The sequence below is a fragment of the Physella acuta genome, unplaced genomic scaffold (genome assembly GCF_028476545.2).
Source record: "Physella acuta isolate Inbredline_101_S28 unplaced genomic scaffold, ASM2847654v3 ptg000457l, whole genome shotgun sequence".
Taxonomy (NCBI): Eukaryota; Metazoa; Mollusca; class Gastropoda; family Physidae; genus Physella; species Physella acuta.
This window is the reverse complement of record NW_026731976.1, coordinates 734,882-747,160: the sequence shown is the minus strand read 5'-3', so window position 1 is coordinate 747,160 and position 12,279 is coordinate 734,882. Positions and strand designations below refer to the sequence as shown.

The window sequence follows — 12,279 nt, the reverse complement described above, 5'->3', positions numbered from 1 at the left end:
ATAACTAGCAGGTGATTTTTTAAAAAGTATCATTTTATTTAAAAAAATAAAACGGAAAAGTTTGAAGAACGAATGACAACAACTTGGGGTTTTCTGAAGATCAATCACAGAGTTCCAGTTCAGACAGCCAATGCTGTCTTTATTTTTTGAGCTGTTTGCTGCTTGAGCTGTTTGCTGCTTGAGCTGTTTGCTGCTTGAGCTGTTTGCTGCTTGAGCTGTTTGCTGCTTCAGCTGTTTACTGCTTCAGCTGTTTACTGCTTCAGCTGTTTATACTTCCACAGCAGGTAGGCGGGCTGGATGAGGGAGACAAGACCCAGTATACCGAGAAATCCAAACACCTGCAACACACGTGAGTTTTGTCACAGGCAGGTGTCATCAGGTGTCACACTGTCACAGTGTTGTCACAGTGTTGTGTTGTCACAGTGTTGTCACAGTGTTGTCACAGTGTTGTGTTGTCACAGTGTTGTGTTGTCACAGTGTTGTCAGAGTGTTGTCACAGTGTTGTCACAGTGTTGTCACAGTGTTGTCACAGTGTTGTCACAGTGTTGTCACAGTGTTGTCACAGTGTTGTCAGAGTGTTGTCACAGTGTTGTCACAGTGTTGTCACAGTGTTGTCACAGTGTTGTGTTGTCACAATGTTGTCACAGTGTTGTCACAGTGTTGTCACATTGTTGTCACAGTGTTGTCACAGTTTTGTGTTGTCACAGTGTTGTCAGAGTGTTGTCACAGTGTTGTCACAGTGTTGTCACAGTGTTGTGTTGTCACAGTGTTGTCACAGTGTTGTCACAGTGTTGTCACAGTGTTGTCACAGTGTTGTCACAGTGTTGTCACAGTGTTGTCACAGTGTTGTCACAGTGTTGTCACAGTGTTGTCACAGTGTTGTCACAGTGTTGTCACAGTGTTGTCACAGTGTTGTCACAGTGTTGTCACAGTGTTGTCACAGTGTTGTCACAGTGTTGTCACAGTGTTGTCACAGTGTTGTCACAGTGTTGTCACAGTGTTGTCACAGTGTTGTCAGAGTGTTGTCAGAGTGTTGTCACAGTGTTGTCACAGTGTTGTCACAGTGTTGTCAGAGTGTTGTCAGAGTGTTGTCACAGTGTTGTCACAGTGTTGTCACAGTGTTGTCACAGTGTTGTGTTGTCACAGTGTTGTCACAGTGTTGTCACAGTGTTGTCACAGTGTTGTCAGAGTGTTGTCACAGTGTTGTCACAGTGTTGTCAGAGTGTTGTCACAGTGTTGTCACAGTGTTGTCACAGTGTTGTCACAGTGTTGTGTTGTCACAGTGTTGTCACAGTGTTGTCACAGTGTTGTCACAGTGTTGTGTTGTCACAGTGTTGTCACAATGTTGTCACAGCGTTGTCACAGTGTTGTCACAGTGTTGTCACAGTGTTGTCACAGTGTTGTCACAGTGTTGTGTTGTCACAGTGTTGTCACAGTGTTGTCACAGTGTTGTCACAGTGTTGTCACAGTGTTGTCACAGTGTTGTCACAGTGTTGTCACAGTGTTGTCACAGTTTTGTGTTGTCACAGTGTTGTCACAGTGTTGTCACAGTGTTGTCACAGTGTTGTCACAGTGTTGTCACAGTGTTGTCACAGTGTTGTCACAGTGTTGTCACAGTGTTGTCACAGTGTTGTCACAGTGTTGTCAGAGTGTTGTCAGAGTGTTGTCACAGTGTTGTCACAGTGTTGTCACAGTGTTGTCAGAGTGTTGTCAGAGTGTTGTCACAGTGTTGTCACAGTGTTGTCACAGTGTTGTCACAGTGTTGTGTTGTCACAGTGTTGTCACAGTGTTGTCACAGTGTTGTCACAGTGTTGTCACAGTGTTGTCAGAGTGTTGTCACAGTGTTGTCACAGTGTTGTCAGAGTGTTGTCACAGTGTTGTCACAGTGTTGTCACAGTGTTGTCACAGTGTTGTGTTGTCACAGTGTTGTCACAGTGTTGTCACAGTGTTGTCACAGTGTTGTGTTGTCACAGTGTTGTCACAATGTTGTCACAGCGTTGTCACAGTGTTGTCACAGTGTTGTCACAGTGTTGTCAGAGTGTTGTCACAGTGTTGTCACAGTGTTGTCAGAGTGTTGTCACAGTGTTGTCACAGTGTTGTCACAGTGTTGTCACAGTGTTGTCACAGTGTTGTCACAGTGTTGTCACAGTGTTGTCACAGTTTTGTGTTGTCACAGTGTTGTCACAGTGTTGTCACAGTGTTGTCACAGTGTTGTCACAGTGTTGTCACAGTTTTGTGTTGTCACAGTGTTGTCAGAGTGTTGTCAGAGTGTTGTCACAGTGTTGTCACAGTGTTGTCACAGTGTTGTCACAGTGTTGTGTTGTCACAGTGTTGTCACAGTGTTGTCACAGTGTTGTCACAGTGTTGTCACAGTGTTGTCACAGTGTTGTCACAGTGTTGTCACAGTGTTGTGTTGTCACAGTGTTGTCACAGTGTTGTCACAGTGTTGTCACAGTTTTGTGTTGTCACAGTGTTGTAACAGTGTTGTCACAGTGTTGTCAGAGTGTTGTCACAGTGTTGTCACAGTGTTGTCAGAGTGTTGTCACAGTGTTGTCACAGTGTTGTCACAGTGTTGTCACAGTGTTGTCACAGTGTTGTCACAGTGTTGTCACAGTGTTGTCACAGTGTTGTGTTGTCACAGTGTTGTCACAGTGTTGTCACAGTGTTGTCACAGTGTTGTGTTGTCACAGTGTTGTCACAGTGTTGTCACAGTGTTGTGTTATCACAGTGTTGTCACAGTGTTGTCACAGTGTTGTCACAGTGTTGTCACAGTGTTGTCACAGTGTTGTCACAGTTTTGTGTTGTCACAGTGTTGTCACAGTGTTGTCACAGTGTTGTCACAGTGTTGTCACAGTGTTGTCACAGTTTTGTGTTGTCACAGTGTTGTCACAGTGTTGTCACAGTGTTGTCACAGTGTTGTCACATTGTTGTCACAGTGTTGTCACAGTGTTGTCACAGTGTTGTCACAGTTTTGTGTTGTCACAGTGTTGTCACAGTGTTGTCACAGTGTTGTCACAGTGTTGTCACAGTGTTGTCACAGTGTTGTCACAGTGTTGTCACAGTTTTGTGTTGTCACAGTGTTGTCAGAGTGTTGTCACAGTGTTGTCACAGTGTTGTCACAGTGTTGTGTTGTCACAGTGTTGTCACAGTGTTGTCACAGTGTTGTGTTGTCACAGTGTTGTCATAGTGTTGTCACAGTGTTGTGTTGTCACAGTGTTGTGTTGTCACAGTGTTGTCACAGTGTTGTCACAGTGTTGTCACAGTGTTGTCACAGTGTTGTCACAGTGTTGTCACAGTGTTGTCAGAGTGTTGTCACAGTGTTGTCACAGTGTTGTCACAGTGTTGTCACAGTGTTGTGTTGTCACAGTGTTGTCACAGTGTTGTCACAAAGTTGTCACAGTTTTGTCACAGTGTTGTCACAGTGTTGTCACAGTGTTGTCACAGTGTTGTCACAGTGTTGTCACAGTATTGTCACAGTGTTGTCACAGTGTTGTGTTGTCACAGTGTTGTCACAGTTTTGTGTTGTCACAGTGTTGTCACAGTGTTGTGTTGTCACAGTGTTGTCACAGTGTTGTCACAGTGTTGTGTTGTCACAGTGTTGTCACAGTGTTGTCACAGTGTTGTCACAGTGTTGTCACAGTGTTGTCACAGTTTTGTGTTGTCACAGTGTTGTCACAGTGTTGTGTTGTCACAGTGTTGTCTGTTGTCACAGTGTTGTGTTGTCACAGTGTTGTCACAGTGTTGTCACAGTGTTGTCACAGTGTTGTGTTGTCACAGTGTTGTCACAGTGTTGTAAGTGGTGTCACAGTGTTGTCACAGTTTTGTCACAGTATTGTCACAGTATTGTCACAGTGTTGTCACAGTGATGTCACAGTGTTGTCACAGTGTTGTCACAGTGTTGTCACAGTGTTGTCACAGTGTTGTCACAGTGTTGTCACAAAGTTGTCACAGTGTTGTCACAGTGTTGTCACAGTGTTGTCAGAGTGTTGTCACAGTGTTGTCACAGTGTTGTGTTGTCACAGTGTTGTCAGAGTGTTGTCAGAGTGTTGTCACAGTGTTGTCACAGTGTTGTCACAGTGTTGTGTTTTCACAGTGTTGTCACAGTGTTGTCAGCGTTGTCACAGTGTTGTCACAGTGTTGTCACAGTGTTGTGTTGTCACAGTGTTGTCACAGTGTTGTCACAGTGTTGTCACAGTATTGTCACAGTGTTGTCACAGTGTTGTCACAGTGTTGTCACAGTGTTGTCACAATGTTGTCACAGTGTTGTCACAGTGTTGTCACAGTGTTGTCACAGTGTTGTCACAGTGTTGTCACAGTGTTGTCACAGTGTTGTCACAGTGTTGTCACAGTGTTGTCACAGTGTTGTCACAGTGTTGTGTTGTCACAGTGTTGTCACAGTGTTGTCACAATGTTGTCACAGTGTTGTCACAGTGTTGTCACAGTGTTGTCACAGTGTTGTCACAGTGTTGTCACAAAGTTGTCACAGTGTTGTCACAGTGTTGTCACAGTGTTGTCACAGTGTTGTCAGAGTGTTGTCACAGTGTTGTCACAGTGTTGTCACAGTGTTGTGTTGTCACAGTGTTGTCAGAGTGTTGTCAGAGTGTTGTCACAGTGTTGTCACAGTGTTGTCACAGTGTTGTCACAGTGTTGTGTTTTCACAGTGTTGTCACAGTGTTGTCAGCGTTGTCACACTGTTGTCACAGTGTTGTCACAGTGTTGTGTTGTCACAGTGTTGTCACAGTGTTGTCACAGTATTGTCACAGTGTTGTCACAGTGTTGTCACAGTGTTGTCACAGTGTTGTCACAGTGTTGTCACAGTGTTGTCACAATGTTGTCACAGTGTTGTCACAGTGTTGTCACAGTGTTGTCACAGTGTTGTCACAGTGTTGTCACAGTGTTGTCACAGTGTTGTCACAGTGTTGTCACAATGTTGTCACAGTGTTGTCACAGTGTTGTCACAGTGTTGTCACAGTGTTGTCACAATGTTGTCACAGTGTTGTCACAGTGTTGTGTTGTCACAGTGTTGTCACAGTGTTGTCACAATGTTGTCACAGTGTTGTCACAGTGTTGTCACAGTGTTGTCACAGTGTTGTCACAGTGTTGTCACAGTGTGACATACTAGAGTAAAAGTAAAACAAACCTCCATCCAGGCCTGGTTTCGAACCTGCACCCACAGAAACAAAGGGTACTGGAGGAAGCTGAAGCCGCCAGACATCACAGACATGATGCCGCACAGGATGCCAAAGTATTCAGTGGGATACCTGTAACAGGTGGGACGTCACGTGATAAACGTCAGGTGTTAGAGGCTACGTAACATACATTTTTCTATTGTTCTCATGTGACGTCACAACTTACATGATGCTCATGTGACGTCACAACTTACATGATGCGAAGGAAGGCGGTGCCGCAGCTGTAGAGAGCTGTTCTAAAAATAACCAGGAAAACGCTGGCGAGAATGATGACGTCATGCTGGCACGTGATGACAAGAGCACACATAACCACGCCCAGGACGCTGGTGGCGGCCAGGGAAATGATTGACGTGTAGAGAGTTCCCGCGTCTTTGTGGCCTGCAATGTGGGACAGTCACGTGTCAGTCACTGGCTGATTTTAGGCGGGTGGGGGGGGGGGGGATATCAGGCGGGGGGGGGGGGGGTATCATCCCACATATTACATGGTGTGCTGTTTTATTTTATATGACTGTGTATTTTACGATCCCTAATACGTGCACGATCCCATTTGCTTGCCTGATCCCATTTATTAGACGATCCCCTGATTTCAAGATCCCATCAACGGTTTACAACACAGGGGAGGTTACCGTAGAAATTATGAAACAATTGGTTTTTTTCTGATTACCTCCCTTACCATTAAAATTTAATGCCGTTTATCACGTGTATTCCCTTTTTTTTGGTGGGGGAGAGAGGGGGTAGTGGTCACGTGATACCAAGCCTTCATTAACTTAATTAACTACCAAATTAATGAACCTTTCTGTTTCCTCCTCTTAATGGCGTCCATCCCAAGCCCAATTAGCAGCGACAGGACGGGACTGGCCAGCATTGAGTAGAAGAGTAGGTCAGTGAACCTGCTGACTGGGTCAACATTAGGTCATCATTAGGTCAACATTAGGTCAACATTAGGTCACCATTAGGTCAACATTAGGTCAACATTAGGTCATCATTAGGTCAACATTAGGTCATCATTAGGTCAACATTAGGTCACAATTAGGTCAACAATAGGTTAACAATAGGTCAACAATAGGTCAATATTAGGTCAACATTAGGTCAACATTAGGTCAACATTAGGTCAACATTAGGTCATCATTAGGTCATAATTAGGTCATCATTAGATCACAATTAGGTCAACAATAGGTTAACAATAGGTCAACAATAGGTCAATATTAGGTCAACATTAGGTCAACATTAGGTCAACATTAGGTCAACATTAGGTCATCATTAGGTCATCATTAGGTCACCATTAGGTCAATTTTAGGTCATCATTAGCTGAACATTAGGTCAACATTAGGTCTACAATAGGTCTACAATAGGTCTACATTAGGTCTACATTAGGTCTACATTAGGTCTACATTAGGTCAACATTAGGTCATCATTAGGTCATCATTAGGTCACCATTAGGTCAATATTAGGTCATCATTAGCTGAACATTAGGTCAACATTAGGTCTACAATAGGTCTACATTAGGTCTACATTAGGTCTACATTAGGTCTACATTAGGTCTACATTAGGTAAACATTAGGTAAACATTAGGTCAACATTAGGTAACATTAGGTCACTATTAGGTCAACACTAGGTCAACATTAGGTCACCATAAGGTCAACATTAGGTCTACATAAGTCAACATTAGGTCAACATTAGGTCAACATTAGGTCTACAATAGGTCTACATTAGGTCTACATTAGGTAAACATTAGGTAAACATTAGGTTAACATTAGGTAACATTAGGTCACTATTAGGTCAACACTAGGTCAACAGTAGGTCACCATTAGGTCAACATTGGGCTAGAAGGGTATTATTTCAACAGAAGGTCAATAATAGATCAGTGAATGGGGCGTCAAAAGGTCAACGGTAGGTCATCATCGGTCATTAATGGTCAGTGACCTTACTCAAAGCGGCAGAACTGTGTCAACAGTCAAGATAAGATCAACATAAGTCAATGTACTGGGGCGGGGAGGGTCGGGGCATAAGGTCAACAGAAGGTCAACAGAAGGTCAAAAGAAGGTCAGTATGGTCAACTTGAGGTCAACATGAAGAGAGAGGGGACTGTGCCACTGACCTTGATCGCCTCTGTTGTGGGTGACAAACTCGAGCCAGGGGTTAAAGGTCCCCAGACACATGGACAGGATGACCTGCACGACGGACGCCCAGAACAGGTACAGGATGAACGTCCTTGACCCGAGGCACTGGAGCAGCGTCTTCTTCTGGGGGTCGCCTGGGGTCAGCGAGGTCACGTGGTCCTCCAGCTGGCAGTAATCCGGGGTCGGGCTGCTGGGGTCGGTCACGTGACTGATGGGGGTCCCGGGGAGGATTGGCCGGTCAGGTGTGGGTGGGGCCGTCTTGTCTGACCCCTCGCGCGCCGGCCTGGGATTGGTGACGTCACTTCCTTCGATCACGTGCTGGACCAAACCAGACTGAGGCGAGTCAGCCCCTGACGCCGCGTCATCCATGCGTCGGTTACCCTGGCAACAGTCGTGCGGGCTGTCCAAACTTCTGATGACGTCAGCCCCAATGTACTGCTGCTCCTCGGCTGTAGAGGGCGTGGCCGAGTCCCCTGGGGTGGGGATAAACTTTTTGGGGAGGAGGCAGAAGGTGCTGACCAACGTGAGTAGGTAGAGAGCGGACAGGGTCAGGTAGGACACGCGCAGGCTGACGTCATGCTCATACGCCATCTGGCGGGGAGAAATAGACACATCACGAGACCATCAAACACACCACTCGACTGTTACATTGATGACCCCCCCACACACACACACACCACTCGACTGTTAGATAGATGACCCCCCCCCCACACACACACACACCACTCGACTGTTACATTGATGACCCCCCCCCCACACACACACACCACTCGACTGTTACATAGATGACCCTCCCCCCCCCCACACACACACCACTCGACTGTCACATTGATGACCCTCCCCCCCCCCCACACACACACCACTCGACTGTCACATTGATGACCCCCCCCACACACACACACACATACACACACCACTCGACTGTTACATTGATGACCCCCCCACACACACACATACCACTCGACTGTTACATAGATGACCCCCCCCCCCACACACACACCACTCGACTGTCACATTGATGACCCCCACACACACACACACCACTCGACTGTTACATAGATGACCCCCCCCCCCACACACACACACCACTCGACTGTTACATTGATGACCCCCCCCCCCCCCACACACACATACACACCCACACCACCGCCATGACCTTGATGACCCTCCACCCCATGACCTTGACCGTTACCTTGATAAGAGTCTGTATGAAGGACGAGGCCTCCAGAGCTCCACACAACAGACCCACAACTCCGGCACTTCCGGTGGAGTACAGGTAGGAAATCTGGCGGGAAACTTGAGCACGTGAGCCAGGTGATGGTCAGGTGTTTGCTGGGGCGTTTTGGGGTTGGGTGGGGGTGTGTTTGTGTTTGGTGGTGGTGTTTTGATGTTTGGTAGGGTGTTTTGGTGTTTGGTGGTGGTCGGGTTGTTTAGGTGTTTGGTGGTGGTGGGGTGTTTTGGTGTTTGGTGGTGGTGTTTGGTGGTTGTAGGTGGTGGTGTGTTTTAGTGTTTTGTGGGGTGTTGGGTGGGGTGTTTGGTGTTTGGTGGTAGTGTGGTGTTTTAGTGTTTGGTGGTTGGCGTTCAGACAGACAACCCACCTGGTTGTTGGTCAGGTAAAGCGCCATCCCGCCAGCACTGATGAGCAGGTAACCGGGGAATATCAGCCAGGCGCTGTCTGGAGACAAGGTCAAATATTTCTTCTCTCAAGGTCAAATATTTCTTCTCTCAAGGTCAAATATTTCTTCTCTCAAGGTCAAAACATCCTTCTCTCAAGGTCAAAACATCCTTCTCTCAAGGTCAAAACATCCTTCTCTCAAGGTCAAATATTTGTTTTCTCGGGGTCAAATATTTGTTATCTCAAGGTCAAATATCGTTCTCTCAAGGTCAAATATTTGCCAGGAGAAGGTCAACTATTTGTCCTCATAAGGCCAAAACTTTCTCTTAACAAGGTCAACTAGGTTTGTCTCCGTAACATATCTGTCACGTGTCACGTACCTGACTGTCACGTGTCACGTACCTGACTGTCACGTGTCACGTACCTGACTGTCACGTGTCACGTACCTGACTGTCACGTGTCATGTACCTGACTGTCACGTGTCACGTACCTGACTGTCACGTGTCACGTACCTGACTGTCACGTGTCACGTACCTGACTGTCACGTGTCACGTACCTGACTGTCACGTGTCACGTACCTGACTGTCACGTGTCACGTACCTGGCTGGATGAAAGCTATACAGAGACATCCCGATGAGAAGACAAATCTGTGGAGAAGACAGTTGGGTGGGTGGGGGGGGGGGAGTTACTCCGGTAGAATATCTCAAAAGTCTCACCAACAACCTCGAGCGTCCCCTGGTTTATTTCAAGAAATCAAGTTCCATTATTTTCAGGGCAGTAAAAAGTTAAACATTATGAAGGTATGTTATATTTGTTGTATTTATTATAAAGGTATTTTATATGTGTTGGAATCCTTTTGAACAAGTTTATTTACAGAATAAGTCTGTATTTGACTTATTTTATCCAATTGTTTTTAAAATTCAAATCTAACATTGTTGACCTTGACTTGCATTTGAGAGCCATTACGGAGACTGGGTAGCAACTATATCGTGTGTGATTAATTAATTAATTAATTAGATATGCAAGGTTTAGGTCTAGCATAACTTTACCATACATTGGCTACAGCTTACACACAATGTAGTTGGTACACAGTCTATGGGTGGGGGAGGGGGAAAGTAACAGAAGCGACGGATGATGTGGTACTTACACATAGACACACAGACACACAGACATACAGACATACAGACATACAGACACACAGACACACAGTCAGAGACACACAGACACACAGACCCACAGACACACAGACACACAGACACACAGACACACAGACATAAGAACACACAGACACATAGACACACAGACATAAGAACACACAGACACACAGACACACAGACACACAGACACACAGACACACAGACATAAGAACACACAGACACACAGACACACAGACATAAGAACACACAGACACACAGACACACAGACATAAGAACACACAGACACACAGACACACAGACACACAGACACACAGACATAAGAACACACAGACACACAGACACACAGACACACAGACATAAGAACACACAGACACACAGACATAAGAACACACAGACACACAGACACACCGACACACAGACCCACAGACACACCGACACACAGACCCACAGACACACAGACACACAGACACACAGACACACAGACACACCGACACACAGACCCACAGACACACCGACACACAGACCCACAGACACACAGACACACAGACCCACAGACACACCGACACACAGACCCACAGACACACAGACACACAGACACACAGACACACAGACACACCGACACACAGACCCACAGACACACCGACACACAGACCCACAGACACACAGACACACAGACCCACAGACACACCGACACACAGACCCACAGACACACAGACACACAGACACACAGACACACAGACACACAGACCCACAGACCTACATGAAGTGCTACTCACACAGACACTAGACGCGGGGTGCGGATGCCGTACTTGTAGTTGAGCTGACCGTAGAGCAGGGCGCTGAGGGCCATTAGGGCTGTGGCCACCGTGAAACACTGGTGGAACACCGCGTCCTGCTCGGCGCAGGTTCGAGTCCCGTTCAGACCCGCGGAAGACGGGTGGTCGAGTGTGTAGCTTGTCGTCAAGTTCAAACTGTTGACCTTGACATCCACGAACCCCGGGTCTATCGGAACTCTTTTCTCCACGGCCAAGGTCACGGTCGTCTCGTTGTCAGCAGACGTGCACAGGTGTGAGTAGATCCTCTCCTGTTTGAGAATGTAGGTCAGTGCCGGCCAGCCGGCTCGGAGACCGGAAAAGAGGAGGTTTTCGAAAAACGCCCACACGGTAATAAATATCTTGAATCGTCTGCTGGGTGGTGCCATTGGGGGTGGGGGTTGACCTTCTGTGAGGGGTGGGGGTTGACTGTCTGTGAGGGGTGGGGGTCGACCTTCTGTGAGGGGTGGGGGTTGACTGTCTGTGAGGGGTGGGGGTCTACCGTCTGTGAGGGGTGGGGGTCGACCTTCTGTGAGGGGTGGGGGTCGACCTTCTGTGAGGGGTGGGGGTCGACCTTCTGTGAGGGGTGGGGGTCGACCTTCTATGAGGGGTGGGGGTCGACCTTCTGTGAGGGGTGGGGGTCGACCTTCTGTGCTGGGCAGGTTGTCTGCAGAAAATGAAAGGCAAAAATTTACAAACTTTTATTTGGGCCCCAGTGGGTAGAGAGCTGGACTGCTAACCCGTAAGTCTCGAGTTTCAATCCGGGTTCAAGTCAGTAGACCTGAGTCGACCCAACTCTGATGGGTACCTAACTCACGTTAGGGAAAGTAAAGGCGGCTGGGCATAGTGCTGACCACACTATCTCTTTATATGCAGAGGTCACAGAAACAGGTGAACTCTACTTCACTTGCCCCATAGACCGTCAGGTTTGGAAGGGGAACTGTTCTTATGATATACTTAGAAATGTAACTAGACATAAAACATTAGTATAAGGATAACTGTATTAATGAACTAATTAATTAACTAACAGGGAGAAGACAACGGAGAAGCGCTACATTATGTTGATGTGTTCAGTTGGTGACCTGTGTTGAGTGATGTGTTCAGTTGGTGACCTGTGTTGAGTGATGTGTTCAATTTGTGAGTTGTGTTCAGTTATGTTTTCAGTTGGTGAGTTGTGTTCAGTTATGTGTTCAGTGGTGTGTTGAACCTGAGACCCAACCGTTGGGTAGGTGAAGTTTAACGGGCAGTGTACACATGGCCAGTTAACAATCATCTGTTAACGTGTTGGATGCCGCATGTTGGATGCCGCATGTTGGATGCCGCATGACAGACATCTCACGTCACATTAGTTGGAGCACATTCTACCATGGGGTCAAGGACGTGGTA

At 46.8% G+C, this 12,279-nt stretch overlaps 1 protein-coding gene across 1 annotated transcript; it reads right to left on the bottom strand.

The window, feature by feature from the left end:
* Positions 1-132: 132 nt before the first annotated feature.
* Positions 133-11,294, bottom strand: LOC131943490 (large neutral amino acids transporter small subunit 4). Its single transcript, XM_059303650.1, has 9 exons — positions 10,858-11,294; positions 9,525-9,571; positions 8,908-8,984; positions 8,502-8,594; positions 7,288-7,900; positions 5,982-6,086; positions 5,384-5,567; positions 5,141-5,261; positions 133-338 (listed from the first exon to the last, which is right to left on the bottom strand). Exons 1-9 carry the CDS (start codon positions 11,280-11,282, stop codon positions 252-254), a joined length of 1,752 nt encoding a protein of 583 aa, XP_059159633.1. The 5' UTR covers positions 11,283-11,294; the 3' UTR covers positions 133-251.
* Between the last annotated feature and the right edge of the window lie 985 nt (positions 11,295-12,279).